The sequence below is a fragment of the Falco rusticolus genome, chromosome Z, assembly GCF_015220075.1.
Source record: "Falco rusticolus isolate bFalRus1 chromosome Z, bFalRus1.pri, whole genome shotgun sequence".
Lineage (NCBI taxonomy): Eukaryota > Metazoa > Chordata > Aves > Falconiformes > Falconidae > Falco > Falco rusticolus.
In genome coordinates this window covers 22530893-22548830 of record NC_051210.1, presented here as the reverse complement: position 1 = coordinate 22548830, position 17938 = coordinate 22530893, and the positions used below count along the sequence as shown (strand labels likewise).

The following is a 17938-nucleotide window of genomic DNA, read 5'->3' as shown; positions in this document are numbered from 1 at the left end:
CATTTAGAAAAAAAGTTCTCAAGATTAAAAGTTCATAAACTTAAAGGTAATTAACAATGGTCTTCCAAAATAGTGTTATTGTATCTGCCAGCAGCTATGTACAAATCAAGTTGCTGTGAAAGCCCCAATGACTCCTCAGTCCTCAGATCCTATTGAAAGAATAATACTTAACTTCCCTTGTTCAACAAGTCAGTTCAAAATTGTTTTTCTGGAAGAGGAGGCAGAATCACAGACATAGTTTGTGAGCCCTTTAGGGGCACCCAGCTGTATATATTTGTCATCCCTAGCCAACATCAGCAAGCTTTGAGTGCTGCTGAGGATTACAGAAGGCATTAATATTGTAAATACATTCTTGAGAAACGGTAAGAAATAGGGAGCAGGTCTGTTGTATGACACCATTGCTGGAACATCAAAAGGTTGTGGCAGTGTAGCCATTCTGCATAGTGCAATCCCTGACAGCCAAGACTTTATGCATTTTCAAGCACATGATAAAACCATTTAATTTATTAATTTCTTTAGGTTCAGCCTCAGACATGTAAAGCTATGGTTAACACAAAATTAATATAGGTGGTTAGTAATCACACCATTTACATTTTTAGCTACATTTAAGCTTCATAGACATCTGTTTTGAAAGTGATTTTAGGTTATGGACTCTACTTACTTGTGAAACTGTTGTCCATCAATTTATCATTTAAATTTGTCTAATCAGAAAACACAATAACCATAAAAATGGGAGAGGTAGTGCAGTCTAGCATTAACTACACAGGCAGAATCAAAAGCGTCTGCTACACAGGAACATTCAGTGATCACCGTTTGTTTGCCTGACATCAGCTGGGGCATTAAGAATGGCAAATCATGCATGCAAAGTTCATTATTAGCACAGATTTTTGTTAACTTAAAAAAGATTAAAGATTTCAAACCAATTAAAGTGATTAGATTCTCAGTGCGGGGTGAAGGCCTACACATTTTGCTGGCTTCAGAACAAACTTTGGGAGTTAATGGGAAACAAGTACACCTCCTGCAACCTTTAGAAAAAGGCAACTCTGCTGTCAACATTCAGCCTGAAAAAATGCTGGGAAAGAAAATAGCTGGGAAGAAAAAGAAGTTGTAGAATAACTGGGCACCAAGGAGATATGAAACGTAACATCTGTAACAACCCAAGGTAGCTTATGAATACGGAAAACAAAGCAAGAAATATTAGCCACTTTTCAAAATAGAACACTGTTAAAATTATTTGCCATGAGAAATTAACTTGTTATTCACCGAACAAGATTTTTCGCTGTTGTCCCCCTACTTCTGCTTCTTTACCCTGATGCCCCTCACAGATAAGGGAAGGTGAGTTCACATCATGGAAACTCGGGAAACTCAGGAACTATAGTTTAGGATTTTGCAAGTACGGATTTGCCCCATGATAATCAAATACATCATTCCCCTGAAGTCAAGTAAGAATCAATATTTGGGCTGTTTCCCAGCACTTAAAGCACCTTATTCAACTTCTGAAATTCAACACTACTTCCTCTAACAGTGATGTAGTAAATGCTAAAAAAATTGTAGACAGTTCTCCAGCAAGGCAGAGACACACGTAGGGACGCATAGCTACAATTACATCTCATTTTCATTGTAACTTCACCGTGTTCCAAAAACCCACTCTAGCACCTGCTGTCAAGGACAAGAAAATACTGTACTTTTGAATTATTTTCACTCCAAAGTTTTTTTTGTTTGTTTCTTCTTAAAGGATTCTCAGCTAGGTAGAAGCCCATGACCTGAGCATCTTCTGTTCAGGGAAGCTACCTCGGCCTTTGCTGACCAACATTCCATTACGCCCTGTCAGGAAAACAGACTCCCACAGGGCTGCTGTAGTGCACCCCCAGCCTGGTAGGTCCTCTCTTTTAGGGATCTCTACTGTTTCTTTTTATTTGCAGTTGAATTTCAGGTCAATGTCAGGATGTGGGGAACAAAGGCAATACCCAGACTCTACCCTTCTCACTCCTCACTCCCTCATGTTGCTTGAGTCAGTACCTCCCTCTTGCTCCTGCTCCCCAATCTATGCACTTAACACTTCGCAACTCAAATCCTTTCCACCTTTTTGGTTCCCCTCTTACTCCACATTCCCTTCCCTATTTTTCTCTTGCTGCAACCCTCTGTATATCCCAGTTTTTTCTCTTGCTGCAACCCTCTGTATATCCCAGTTTTAATATTCTTATTAATTTAATATTCTCTTACTCTGCACCAGTCCTACTCTGTGGATAACTGGCTAGCTGAAAAAGTTTACATAAACATAGTCTAGCTGTCTGGACAAAAATGCACATCGCTCTCAGCTTATCTGAAGTAAAGCAAAATACACTGTCTTTGGCTGTCCTTGTTACACAGTAACAGGAGGATTTTGGTGGGAAAAGAATGTTGCAGGTGGGAACAGAAAACTACAGAAGAAAAACAAGGGGCGGACTTGATATTTAGGCAACTAACCAATAATGAGCTTAACTTTTGTAATATGTATGAGCTAATTATAACAAGGCATAAAAGGTGACTGTAAGGTACAATAAACGAAGTCTGCTGATCACTCATATTGAGCGACTGCGTCTTCCCTCCGTCGCGACAAATGGCGCCCGAACAGGGACCCTAGAGAGGGCTGAACCTGCGAGCCACGGTTCAACGGAGATTCGGGTACCGGTGCTGAAAGCAGCGCAGGAGGCGGAAGGGCACAGTCCCCGCGCCCGGGAGCACCTACAGAGGGTCCCGCCGGCCACGCGTCGCCGAAGTCTCGCAAAGGCTGCAACAGCGCTGACGACGGTATGGAGAGACAAGCGACGTATGATTTGCTCAAAGGCTTTTTAGAAAAGCGGAGCATTCGGGGCATAGATTGTAACAAGGCATTACCCGGGTTATTAGCGTATGGGGTAGCAAGGGGTCATTTTGGGAATCCAGATATGGTTTTCGAGCATGCAGAGTGGCATAATTATGGGGACACACTGTTTGCCGAAGTAATAGCCGACAATAAAACTGCCAAAAAACTGATGAAACCGTGGCAGGCTGTCACTAATGCCCTTTTGCAACATCGAGCCGAACAGAGAGCGGCTGCTGCTGCCTCTGAGCGGCTGGGAGTTGCTAGCGGGACTGCAATAGCCGCACGGCAGGGGGAATCGGCTTCCCCCCACGACTGCCCGCTGCCTCCCTCGGTGCGTACGCTGACGGTTCAGCAGGGGGCTGCGGGAAGCTGGGACCCGTCGCCCTTCCCGTCGCCGCCCTCTTCGAATCCCTCAGCCCCTCCGTCGGGGAATGATAGACCGTAGAGAGTAGGGAATGTACGAATCCTTTTGCAGAATGTCTTCAGGTTGCCCAAAATAGGCAAAAGGTCTGGAAGCAGATAGCAGACAGTGCTATGCTTGAGGGTGAACGCGATTTTGCCGCGGGAATCGTGCATGAGGCTTTCCCAGTCATGTATTCACAGCCAGATGCGCAGGGGAATGTCACGGTTTCTCTCACTAACTTAGATTGGAAATTATTAACTCAGCTATGGGCTACGGTGGGTGAGTCAGGTTTAAAAGGGGAACCCACCAGACAAATGTTAGATTATCTTTGGGGAACTAATACCTTACTCCCGAGTGACATACGCAGTATAATGAAGTTAATCTTGAGCCAACATCAGCAGCTGCTGTTTAACGCTCATTGGCAGGCTGCTTGTCAGGAATCGGTAGCAGTGGTTAGACAGCCAGGGGACCCGCTGCATGGGGTTACTCTACAGGAGCTGATGGGTTTAGGACCCTATTTTCGAACCGAAGCGCAGGCACTGATGGGACCGGATAAGGCCAAGGAAGCGATGAGGCTAGCTAGACTAGCGCTTGACCGTATAAAGGAGCCCGGGGGAATCCCTTCATATATGGGAATCAAGCAGGGAAGAGAGGAACCATTTGGGTTATTTATCGATCGGGTAGCAAACGCCATACAGGCAGCTGGGGTGCAAGACTATCTCAAAGGCTCCATTTTAAAGCAGTGTGCCATACAGAACTGTAACCCAGCCACACGTAACATCCTAGCTACGCTACCAGGGACATGGACCATAGAAGAAGCTTTGGAAAGAATGGCACAAGTGCCAGTCGGGCCCCAGGCTATGTTAGTCGAGGCAATAAAAGAACTAGGGAGTGCTTTAAAAGAGCAGGCACAGTCTACCCAAAGTCAGGTCTTGGCAGCCCTTGCTCCTTTGCAAGCCTTTGCTGGGCGATCAAATGACCACGGCCCATCTCGTCTACGGTGCTTCCGTTGCGGTGCCACCGGACACGTGAGACGGGACTGCAATGTCAACGCTGTATGGTGCCGAAACTGCCGCTCGGACACTCACAATGAAGGTGCTTGTCGTCGATCGGGAAACGGGCGACCCAGTGGGAAGAGCTGCCCCGCGCCGACACAAAAAGCGGCTGCCTGCCCAGCAGCACAAAATCCTTTCCTCTCCGACCTGCAACCAGCGGAAGCCTCGGCTTGGACCTGGCAACAACAGTAGATTGTACCCTCTTGGACTCAAAGCCTGCAAAACTTGCTACTGGTATACAAGGCCCAGTTTGTATAGGCGGACAAGCTGTTGGAGCATTACTCATAGGGTAATTCATCAGCCACCATGTTGGGACTCAATGTTTTGGTGGGACTGATTGATAAGGACTTTCACGGAGAAATTCATATTATGGCTCAGACGCTGTTTCCCCCACTCTTTACACCTAAAGGGACCAAGATAGCCCAGCTGATTCCACTACCGCATCTTGCAGGCACCCTCCAACCACTGCAAGCAACCTTGAGGACAAGGTAACTTTGGGTCTACAGGGCAAATGGCTTTATTGACTATTGGCTTGCGTCAACGACCACGGCGATCGGTCACAGTGCAGTATGGAGACCAGACACTCTCGATTACTGCGCTGTTGGATACTGACGCAGATGTCTCTATAATCAGTTCACAGAAATGGCCGGCGCATTGGCCAACCTGTACGACCAATGCCACAGTTGCAGGAGTGGGGGGATTGACCCTCGCTCGCAAATCCCCCCTTCTGCGATGGACTATAGCTGACAAAGTTATAAACTGTTGTGTCTCGATTATTCCACTGCCTGAGGGGGTGCATGCTTTGATAGGTCGCGATATCTTGGCCCAAACGGGGATGGTCCTCACTTCAGACCTCCCTTTCTAGGAGCGGCCATTGCTTGGACTTTCCCGATCCCACTCCGATGGAAGACAGAGGAACCAGTGTGGATAGAGCAGTGGCCGTTAAAAAGGGAAAGTCTAGAACAGGCGCATGAACTGGTTAAAGAGCAGTATCAACAAGGTCATTTATGTCTGTCAACGAGCCCCTGGAATACGCCCATCTTTGTTATCAAGAAAAAGTCTGGAAAATATCGATTGCTTCACGATCTGCCAGCGGTAAACAAACAGATGTATGATATGGGGGCCTTACAACCCGGTTTACCCAACCCAGCTATGATACCGGAAGGGTGGCATTTACTCATTGTAGATTTGAAAGACTGCTTTTTCACAATTGCTTTACATGAAGATGATCAGCGCAGATTTGCCTTTACCTTACCCGCGATCAACCAGGAGGGACTGGACCAACGCTTTGAATGGACGGTCCTCCCGCTTTGAATGGACGGTCCTCCCGCAAGGAATGAGAAATTCGCCCACCTTGTGTCAACTCTATGTTGCTGCCACACTACAACCTTTGCGACAACGCTGGGCTAAGACTTTAATCTACCATTATATGGATGACATCTTGTTAGCACAGCCAACACCCTTCTCTTTACAACAGAAACAGGTTTTAACTGAACAACTCAAGCTTAGAGGCTTGGTAGTAGCACCCGAAAAGGTGCAAGAATCAAGCCCCTGGAAGTATCTGGGGTGGCGCATCACTGATACAACAATTCAGCCTCAGAAGTTGTCACTCCACTTGGATATCCAAACCCTTCACGACGCCCAACGACTGCTCGGTGATCTGCAATGGCTCCGGCCTGTAGTGGGCATCCCCAATGAACTATTAAATCAACTACACCCCCTGTTGAGAGGGACAGATCCTTCAACCCCAGTACAGCTTACTGAACAGCAAGAACAAACGTTACAACAAATAGCTTCAATGGTGACTACGCGCTCCACGCATCGGCGTGTTGTACGGTTACCCATCGATTTGACTATCTTATGTGGTGCTCAGTACCTCATGGGTGCTCTAACACAGCAAATAATAAAAACGGGGGAGAAAGGGGAGTACTCCACCATCGTATTGGAATGGATAGCTCCCCCGCTGCAACCACGACGCACAATACAAGACAAGATCTCGACACTGACGGAGCTGATCAAGAAAGGTCGCTGTCGTATTTTACAGGTGGATGGCACTCCTCCTGGCACGGTATGGGTGCCGATGAGACAGATCGACTTGGAGTGGTACTTGCAGAACTCCGAGGAACTGCAGGCTGCATTACTCCACGATGGAGCAGCGATAATAGTTAAACCACTCCCATCGCCCATCCTGTCGTGGATGGAGAACATGGGCTGGATTGTTAAGCCAAAGCGATCCAGCCAGCCTATCCCGCACGCTCTCACGGCCTTTACTGATGCAGGTCGACGCTCTAGGACCACTGCCATAACGTGGAAAGATGAGCAAGGGTGGCAACACCAAATTCTACAAGCGCAGCCAAAGGATTCTCTACAGACGCTAGAACTCTATGCAGTGGTCTGGACATTTATTAGATGGAGAGATGTGCCACTGAACATAGTCACAGATTCTCTCTATGTTGCCGGCATAGTCAGCCGGATTGAAGATGCAAGTGTGCGTGAATTAAAGAATCAACGCTTGACAGAACTGCTTGTGAGCTTGCAGCTTGCAATCACACAGAGATCGGAATCGTATGCGGTGATCCATATCCGAAGCCACCAGTGGGAAGGCCTCGGAGAGGGCAATGCTCGAGCTGATCGTCTCGTTGCGATCGCTACTGAACCCCCATTAGCACCACATTGTCGAGCCCGAGAAGCCCATTTGATCTTCCATCAAAACGTGAAGGGGCTGGCACGAGCCTACAAACTGTCTATGGAGGAGGCTCGGGCCATTGTGAAGGCCTGCCCTATATGTAGTCACCATAACTCAGGCTTGGGGCTTGGTTGCGGGGTCAACCCACAAGGACTACAGTCTAATGATGTTTGGCAGATGGATGTTACTCATGTTCCTGCATTCGGTCGATTCAAATATGTGCATGTTACTATAGACACCTATAGCCATATGTTATGGGCCACACCACAGCCCGGAGAAAAGGTCCGGGACGTGTGCCGGCATTTAACTAGTTGCTTTGCTGTTTTAGGGGTGCCTATTACTATTCAAACTGATAACGGTCCTGCATATGGTAGCGGATTACTTAAACGCTTTATGCAAATGGGGAATATTAAACACGTTACTGCAATCCCTCATTCTCCAACTGGACAAGCCATTGTAGAGCGGGCTAACGGGACGCTAGAACATTATATAGAAAAGTTCAAAGAGATTCAGGATGTAAGAGAAAGGGTAGCGAAGGCCCTTTTTGTGCTTAATCATTTGTGTGTGTTTGGGGACAGTAATGAGCCGCCTATAATAAGGCACCACGCTGGCTCAGAACCCCCCAGGCCACCACACATGAAAGTACTGTATAAGGATGCAAAACCAGGACAATGGGTAGGTCCTGGGGAGGTGATTTATGTGGGGCGTGGTTATGTCTGTATTTCTACCAATTCAGGCACTATTTGGGTTCCCAGCTGTTGGGTAAAACCTGCTGTAGAGCACGCTGGAGGAGCTCGACGCGAGAACGCTGCTTCGCCTGCACTTTGCGATAGGCCCTGTTCTGGAATCTATTTGACATCTGTTCCAATCCCACACACAGAGGACCATGCGTGAAAAACTCGAACTTTTGACAGCAAAGATACAATCTCATAGCAAACGAGATTATTATTTTTGATCATTATTGTAATAGTTTTAGTAGTGCTTAGCTGTGTAGTTTTCCTGTGTTAAAATGCTGTTATTGAAAATGGTCAACCAAGCCTATGTCGCCCAAAATGAAAACGGGGGAATTGTGGATAACTGGCTAGCTGAAAAAGTTTACATAAACATAGTCTAGCTGGCTGGACAAAAATGCACATCGCTCTCAGCTTACCTGAAGTAAAGCAAAATACACTGTCTTTGGCTGTCCTTGTTACACAGTAACAGGAGGATTTTGGTGGGAAAAGAATGTTGCAGGTGGGAACAGAAAACTACAGAAGAGAAACTAGGGGTGGGCTTGGTATTTAGGCAACTAACCAATAATGAGCTTAACTTTTGTAATACGTATGAGCTAATTATTACAAGGCATAAAAGGTGACTGTAAGGGACAATAAATGAAGCCTGCTGATCACTCATATTGAGTGACTGTGTCTTCCCTCCGTCGCGACACTACTCAAGCACCTCGTTCCCCCTCCCAAATACTAGCCCTACAGTCCTTGTTTCCATGCTGATTTCTTACGTTCTGCCAGCTATGTAAGCCTCTCTTTCTAGAAGGAAGGTGTCTGCTGGGACCTGCCTAGATCATGCATCTTACTTCCAAGCCCTGCCCCATGCTCCTTCTCTGCTTTTCCAAGCAGACCACCACCACTGGTGGTGTTCCTACTGCCACCATGGAAATCAGTCTGCTTATAGAAATAAGAACAATTTAAGTAGGAAGGCTGCTGCAGATTTGGACACCAGGATTATTCTGGTAGCCTGAAGATGCCCATAGGATCCCTCTGACATGTCTGAGAGGAGTGCAACAACTCTACCATTTCCACTTGCACTGTATCACAAAACCAGAACCATGGATATTCCTGAAGCTCTTTTTGCTGACTAGGGGTCTATGTCCTGCCTCTTTGGGCTTAGTGGTGGGAAGTGCTGTGCTTAATCTGTCTTGACTGGTCTTCAGTTACCAGTGTTTGGAAGTCCTTTAGAAAAAAGAATATGCCTTAATAACTGGCAAGCAGAAAGACACCCTGATGTCTACTATATGTCTGAAATCACCTGCCACAAACACAACAGCTGCAAAATTATTTGCTTTGATGCTGAGCAGCATGTCAAACATCGAAGTAAGGCACCACTACTAAATAAACTGAGAATGTTCCACACCTCTCTAACAGTAAACCACTGCCACTTACTTTAAAGCCCACTGTTTCATTCTTTACACAGAATGGTTAAGAATCTCGGAATTACTTCACACTAAAAAGGAAATAAGTATAAAAAAAATAAACCAGAGTGCAGTTGTATGATTTTTATTTATTGCAAAGGCTTGACGTCAGAAACAGGTTCTAATGCTACTCTCGCACACAGCTATTCTTCCAAAAGACTGTGTTGAGTATCTCTTATTGACATAATACATCACATAATACATCAATACATCACTCTCATTCAATTTCACATGAAGAGAGTATTTCAGATGAAAACTGCATCTGTGTAGAAGATACTCAAAAAGAATTATGGAATCCATTTAGTAAGGCCACATAACTTTAGAAGTCCAGTATATTGAATAATTTTACTTGTATTTACTTGATTTTTTTTTTTAAACAAATTTTATGGAATCTGAAAGTAGGTAATGAAAGGTAACTTTTAACTGTGACTTAATATGGGAGATTGTCTACCCAGAAGTATGTAAGACATTAAGATCATAAAGAACTCCAAGGATCTGTGCTATACTGTATGATATGTAGAACAGATTTTGAAAATACTTTCTTATTATATATTTTGACACAGTATGCACAAATTTAGAAAAATAAAGTAAAAATGAAATTTAAACGCCTCAAGGGATTTCTTAGAAGTAAAGCCATCTGAAGAGCCAATTACAGTCTGCGGTGACAAACTTCTATATAATCAAAATATTTATTTTTTTCACAATGCAGAATAACCTGCTGAAGGCAACTCCCTATCGAAGTTATGCCAGGAACACAGATCTGATTGTATGACTCCAGCACTTAAAAGAGCACGTTGGTTATGCATGGCTTTTAACCTTGGGCTACAATTACGCTACCAGAACTAAATTCAAGTCTAAATCAGTCATGTAGAGAGGTGTGTGTTGTCTGATCAGTGTTTAGAGTCCTTGTTTTCCAGATCTGATGAAGGTGGTGAAGGCGCTCTGAGGTTCTTGTGCTTACATTCAGGGCGGGATGAACTTTGCAAATACCAGGTTCTCCAATTAACGACAAACCGCAGATCCCAAAGTAGGTATGTAAAGCATCTGAAAGAAGGACAGAAAAGGAAAAAGAAAATTGTCAGGCTGTCAGGCTGTAACAGCTAAGCTTTCTTGGATTCCAACACCCCTGAATAACTACAGCCAAGGAAAACAAACACACAGGCACTAAATTTTAAAGTCGAGTTTTAACAGAATAAATAAATTGCTGCCTAAAGCCACCAGCCATGAACTGATAGTCTGCAATCTCTTTAACTACAGTCTACTTCTGTTTCCTAACAATCCCAGCCCACAAATTATTTCTTCTTAGCGCTCAGCCCAAATAGCAAAATAATTTGAGGATCTGCAAATAATTTCAGTCCACAAAGAAAATTTTTTTTCTCCAAACAGGGAAGACTTTTTTGGCTGATTACTTGACGAACAGCTGACTACTGAAACATCAAAATTAATGCCAATAGCTACCGAACTGCTACAAGTATGAAAGAAGTCATTACTTTACCTAGCTTCCTCCCCTTCATGAGAGAATACCCTAAGATTAGGAATTCATGAGGTGGCTTATCAGCCACAACAGATGATCGCCACCAAAAAATGCTTTCTTCCCCCTGTCCCACGCTACTCCTGCTGCCTACCTTATACCAGCACTACAGCTTGCTGAACACCCTCCATGACCTAAAGCAATTGAAAAAACATGGAAGAAAATTAACTCAAGCATGAGAACATGGATAGTTTTCTGACATTTCAGTGAATTAAACTGGTTTGCAGAAGGTTTTGAGATACACCAAAGCTAGTGCTAAGAGCAGAAAGGACGTACAGCGGTACCTGGGGAAGTCAGGAGGAAGAGAATTGAACCCGACTCCTCTGGGCAGCAGCAAGCCATTGTATTGGATTATCTGCCCATGAAATCATAGGCTAAAGATGGGAACAGGATGCAAACTTCATGTGCCCCTTACAAATTCTCAGTGCTTCGTAATCTTCTGGAGGTGTCAGCCATATCTGACTAAAATATTACAACAAGGTATCTGGATAGAGAGACTCTGAAAGAAGGCTTCTGCCTACAAGTACTAACATGCAGACAAAAGCATGCTCAACAAAAACAGCCTCTACTGACCTTGCAGAAAGATGTCAGGCAAGAAGACTTGCACTTCAGGACGTGCAGTGTACCAACCCCTGGGGACAGCTGCATTGATACCATATACAAATCTAATTACCTGTATATGGCTATTTGCTGGGTTTAACCACAAAGTCCAACAGCTGCACAATTCCATGCTAACTTAATACTCAAATCAGTTCTAGCCAAAACACATATATGCAGCCTGTGTCCTCCTCTGTTTCAAGCCACGATCTTTCTGTTGCATAACCTGTACTTCATATGTGCTTCCAATACTTTTATATTGTGTATCATTTGAAGATAACAAGCAAGATAAATCAAAATTGCTGCACAACCTCCTAGAGCACGCAGCAGTACATCTAGTAGTTTAAAAGGAAAGTTTATTTAAATCTCATCATGACTTATGCACAGGACTGAAAAAACCAAAATGGCTTAGGTATGTGCTCTAGCAAAATGTTATGGATTAACCCTGAATAATGAGCCATATATGATTTATTTAAAGAACGGTGTGCTCATGTTTATCTGAGGAGACCCTTGTTGTTAACTCGAAGATATACTAAATCCTTGAATGGGAGTGTGCTAGTTGTCCAGGCACAAGATATGTTAATGTTGTTAACTTGAAGATATACTAAATGGGAGTGTGCTAATTGTCCAGGTGTGAGATATGTTAATGAGTTCCCAGACAGCTAATGAATAGACATGAGTGACTTGTATAAAGAGGGGGCTGAAAGTTTCCCTCGGTGTGCATGCCTTTGGAGGAGCGATCCCCCATGCACCCAGCGCTGCCAAATAAGGGTAACCTCTGCTCACTCGAATATTGGTGATAGATTCTTTGAATCACCCTGGTAGAGAGCTGAACACCACAGAACTGCTCACTCACTTCTTATCCCTCCAACCCTAGCCTGAGAAGAGGAAAGGAAGAGCAGAAGTGAGAAAACTACAGGTCGAGGCAGTTATAGTATATGGGGAAAAAATCCTGGAAAGCAAGGCTATTCTTACATGTAATGATTAGTTGGGAAGAGAAACACTGCAACTCCAGATGTCTCCCCGGCTTCCTCTGCCTTCTTCCAGCTTTCTTGCCAAACACAATGCCATGCGGTATGGGGTATCCCTGTGGCCAGCATGGTTCAGCCATCCCAGCAGTGCCCTGTCCCAGCTTCTGGTGTGCCCTCAGTCTGCTCGCTGGCAGGGTAGCGTCATTATCCCAAATGCGTGTTCTTCACCCAGTGTGCAAGAGCCGATCCCCACACAGAGCCATGATACATGTTTATTACACATCTGTGTAAAGATGTGTGCTAGGTGGTAAATCCACAAAGCTCGCACACCTTTTAACACACAGCAAAACATTTTCTACACTTTGAACAAATGTTTACAATTATGTTTAGCCACACTTAATTCTCATGGGTTCCTAGGAGCCTCATCTCCATTTAAAGGTACAGTGTCCTTTCTTTTCACTCAGCATGTTCTGTGGGGAGGGTCTTTGTTAGTAGAGGGCTTTCTTTGCTCCAGGGTGGATCTTTTAGTATGTTAATCAGGCTAGTTCATACACAGCTCCAGTAATCTTCTGTTTGGTCTCACTCACTAAACAAGATAAACATAAGAACCAAATGATATTTCTTAACTTCGTACTTTATAGTGTCTGTTCCATCTCCCAAGGCCATGTCTTGTTAACTATTTGTAAGGGTGATTAACATCCTGTTTTTCAAATTCTTTCTTGGTTTTCATCATAGATATTTACATATTTATTTTTTTAAAGTAAATAATTCTGAAATCAAATCCCTCCTTTGAGATGGTAAGGGAAAAATTTACATTTTCCCCTTGTACTAGTCTTACATTTTCGTTAGTCAGTCCACTCAAGATTGAAGAACATCTCCATGTACATTGAATTGTATGCCTACCTTCTTTATCTATGAACTTAAAGCTGGTACACAAGAGGTCAGCCACTTCCAGCAAAGTCAACCAAAGCGTCATCCTTTTTTATCTCATGTAAAATTTTAGTTTGTTTTTCTATCTCATTAAGGTCAGTAGATATTCTACCACTTTGGTACACACACCCCTGCTTAGATACTAACAGCATGTCTGGAGCCATTCTGTTTTGAATGGTAACCTCCGAACCTATTTTGATCTAATTTACCTGTTCCTTTTGGGGGATTGCATCTTTGGATATGAGTGCAGTAATTTTTTGGGAGATCCTCAGCTTATATTAAAGGCTATAATACTGCTCAAGATACATTAGCAGGGATAGGAATCCTGATTACAGGTATTCCGCTTTCCAATGGTTCCAAGAAGTATGTACAGACCCAACCATTTGGTTCTCCCTATGCTTATTTTGTTATTTTTTGATGTATTTGTGGTGTCTATTCCTTCATCCAAGGCCATGTCTTAACAACTATTTTTAAGGGCTGATTAACATACTCTGTTTCGCAAATTCTTTCTTGTTTTTCATTATAGATAAGATATAATTTTTTTTGAAGTAATTTATTCTTGTGTCAGTGTGAGAAGAAGGAAGAAAGGCACTGACACCATGTACACACTGCTTCATAACAGCTTAAACATCAGCATGTTATCAACACTGTTTTGCTCATGAATCTGAAACACAGCACCATATGGGCTGCTAGGAAGAAAATGATCTCACAAGGTAGCAGTTCTAACCACTTAACATGAAACACCTGGGAAAAAAAAACCCATATCAGTCACTTGTAAACAAAGAACAGAATAAATATATAGATGTTCAGTTCTGTTTTGAAGTATGACTCTCCATACTAAGCCAGCGTCACTTCGTGCTTTACAAAAAAGTAATACCACTACTACTATAATGATATTCTTAAGATTTTTCAGATAAAAGCACTTATTGTATTTGACAACCTGTAAATTACTATCAACAAAACAAGTCATGTCTTACTTTGTTATGCTCATGCTTTCAGAGGATTACTAGCATTTAAGAGTCTTTTGACTTTTTAGATTTATTTTCAAAGGCAATAACGCCTTGTAAACTCATTGCTCAATAAGCGTGCTTGTCCAAACACTACTAAGTCAAGAAAAAGTGTTAAATAATGCTACTGGTCTCCAGAACCAACAATGTATTGATTGGTTAGCATGGGACCATCAGGACTACAGGATAGTATTCCCCTGAATGACGAGAAGAATAGTCACTTGCAACTCTGAAATCCATGTAACACAGATTATCACAAGCAGTTGACTGTTTTCTGCAATTTCTTCTAGTCTACTTCCAAAAAAATTACTGCACAGCAGAGAGAAGATGACTATCCAAATTTAAACACAGCTTTTATAACACAGAAGCTACAGAAGTTCAAAATCTGAATACATCTTCAAAACCACTTTTGCAAAAGTGGCGTGCTCTTACTTTGCAAACTTTCCCTGGCATATTCTGCCACATCTGAGTTCTGCAACAAAACCAAACTGAGACCACTGTTACCAGCTTTACAAATGCTAAATGCTTCAAGAAGAATTAATACTTTCTGTCCATATTCAACCTCAACAGAACTATTAACTCATTTGCAAGATGACCCATACCACTCTCATTACTTTCACATTTTGCATGTACACTGAAGAGGACTGTGTACACTTAAGCAACAGTAGGCTTTTGAGAACAATCAAGCTGCACAGATGCTTCATGATAGTAAAATGTGAAATCTTTATTATGAAAACACACAATGATCAAAAGACAGCTTGCCTTCCAGATACTATGCTGAGCTTGTAGGGAGCTCAGCTGTGTATGTATGACAATGAAATCACACTTCCACAGAAACAATCTTTGCAATGTAGTGTTTATAGTCATTCTTCACCTTAGAACTGCATTAAGTTTTTACTCTTTCCTCCGAAACATGAACACAGACTTATCTCACCATCTGCCTGAGGAAAGAATGCTGCAATAAGCTAAGCTATTACCACAAAACAAAAGAGAGAGGAAAAGCTTGCTTTATATCAGGCTGGAACACCACACAGATCAAAGGAAAAAAGCTTTACTATTAGTCTTGCCTTTTCTTAGGTTTTATCTCAACCAATCACAGCTATGCCAAAAGACAGGTTAAGGAACTTTGCACAAGACTGAGGTTTTAAACAGTGAGCTAGGGATTAAAAAAAAAATTACCTAAGTAAATTTCATCAAGATAAACAGAAACAAGTGATACTGACATCTATATAATGCAGAGTAAATAAACCTACAGCTCTCAGGAATCCCAAGCTGGCTTTCAGGGGAATGGGGGGAGTAAATCTATCACAAGCACTGTTTTCAGTGTAGGTCCACCTTGAAAAATTCTCAACTGCTGTTCAAAATGAAATTATGAAAGGATGAGATATCAGGGCACAGATTCTGAACAGACTCATCCCTTTATTATGACTAAATTTTTACCTTATTTCTACAGTTCACAGACTGTTTATCTCCCTGTGCAAAACGTCATTGGGCAACTGCACTGACACAGGTTTGTTTTCACAAGTTTGCAATACTTCATTGAATTCTATCATCTTTAAAAATTATTTCAAATTAAAAGTCTTTAGCATCTTTTTAAGTTTCTCACTACTTCAAATTATCCACTTCGAAAGGATAATGTTCAGCTGTAGTACATACAATTACAGATTGTAGTTACACATAGCAAAGTATAATATGTAACTATGTAAACTGTGTGCTTACATACATCAATGACTTCTGAATACGCTTAAAGGATTCCTTTATTAAGGAAACAAATGTTTTGAAATATTTCACTCAGACGACTTACAAAGATACACATTGTACAATACTGCCTTAAACTAGAACAGTTAAACACACAGAGAAAGGCTTCTCTAACCCTAAATAGACAGTGATAATTCTTTTAGCAGTAGTCTGAATAACAACAGCTCACTTGCTCTGTGGGTGAACAAGGGAAAACTAAACCTTTTTCCACTCAGATAATGAAAATCTCATTACGTTTTAAGGTGGGACTCTACCATTTTTGAAGGAGACTGAGGAGAAAGCTTCCTTTACAACGCTCAGATGTCTGAGTGCTGGAATGTATTTCTAGCTTAGAATACACTCACCATAATTTTGAAAAGTACATTTACCTGGATGGCTATCAGGCCACTTGGCAAATCCACCAACAAGGCGATCTTGAGTTGACAGGATGTAATTTCGGTTTTTCTCACAATCTGTATATTGGAATGCGTTCAAGAGCTGAAAAGAAATCAGGCCATTACAGTAATATACTGAATAGCATATTTTTAATACTAACATATAGTGCCTATTTGAGAGAAGGAGTCTAGCAGAGATAGCACTAGTCTGGTAAACCTCCATACCCAGCATTTTTGCAAGATTAAATACCTTTATAGTGATCTGTGCATATTCATGCGCTTGTGCCAAATATGTAACTCTTACAAGGAAAGAAAAGATATAATGCTTAAAGAAATCAAAACATGTCAGTAACTATCCTGTAGCTGTTTTGTACCCTACCTTCAATGTTGCTCCCACCCAAAAGGAATAGCAAGTGTCTACAGGTTTGTTGGGTCGTCCATGGTAGCCATCCTGTTGTCTCATGACACACCACCTTCTTATTCTGTTCAGTTCTTTTTCTGAAAAAACCTCCTCCAGTTTACCCATCAAATACAGTGACGCAATACCACAAAATGTAGAGCCACCTGTGAAGACAGAGTTGGTTTTGCAATATTCTGATACCCAGATTTTTACTGAAACCTATACGGTATCAGTCAGAACTTTAACTACTTTAGGGTAGTAACAATTAAATCAATGGATTTTTTAAAAGTATGAAGCTGTTAATTTTAAGTCTAAAATACAAATAAATAAAAACAGTTTAGTTCAGCACTTAGGTCAGCCAAGTCTTGCACAAATAAACCTGAATTAATTTTCTTAAAGCTGGATTGCTTCCCAATGCTGCACAATTTACATTACACAGCAGTCCAGAAATAAGTATATTGCAATGTAACAGAAAACATTTCTTCCTATATAACATCAAAAAGAAAGCTATTGGGATGCCAGCAATCAGACTGAAGCAGAGATGCCAAAGGCAGTCTCAGACAAAATACCCCAGAGGATATAAACAGACAGAAGTCTGGTGAGCAGAAAGCCAAAAAAAAAAAAAAAAAAAATCAAGGAAAAAAAAAGAAAAGGCATAGTTAATACTGTGAAAAGACTTCTGGAGTCTTATGGTTGTAATAAACACAAATTACACTTCTAAGGAATTTTTTTGTTGTCAAGGAAACTGCATGGTAAAATTTGGGATTAGTGGAAAAACTCATGTTCTTTATATATCATGGCCATCACTTTAAAGTCCACCAAAACTCATTCTCAGCCTATTACCTGGTATGATAAAAATACAGCCTGGGAAAGACCATAAGCAAGCTGCTGATACAAGACCTGAGGCTCAAAGCTCCTTACAATATCCTGCTGCTAGAAGACCCCAGGAACGTTAAGGTTATCTTTATTTGGATGCTGAAACGCAGCATAAGGATGCTGAAGTAATGCTGTCTGTTATCACTAGCATTCTACAGCAAATTAATTAATTTTTTTAATACATAGTGGTATAATTTAAGTTTAACGATTTCATCTATCCTGCAGAAAGAAAACAGATGGAATCCTATCAAAGCTCAACACTAAAGATAAAATTTGCAAACATTTGATAGATTTAGTATCAGTCACATAAAAGTCAGCAG

At 42.1% G+C, this 17938-nt stretch overlaps 1 protein-coding gene across 3 annotated transcripts in view; it reads right to left on the bottom strand.

Annotated features, from left to right (window-relative positions):
• Positions 1-9243: 9243 nt before the first annotated feature.
• The window catches only part of PGGT1B (protein geranylgeranyltransferase type I subunit beta), a 38412-nt gene continuing 29717 nt past the window's right edge, over positions 9244-17938 (bottom strand). For all 3 annotated transcript variants that reach the window (XM_037373338.1, XM_037373336.1, XM_037373337.1), the window contains 3 exons: positions 16722-16906; positions 16337-16445; positions 9244-10218 (listed from right to left, as the gene is read on the bottom strand). In XM_037373338.1, the coding sequence (XP_037229235.1) occupies positions 10034-10218; positions 16337-16445; positions 16722-16906 (479 nt within the window). In that variant the 3' untranslated portion in view covers positions 9244-10033. The remainder of the gene's footprint in view (positions 10219-16336; positions 16446-16721; positions 16907-17938) is intronic.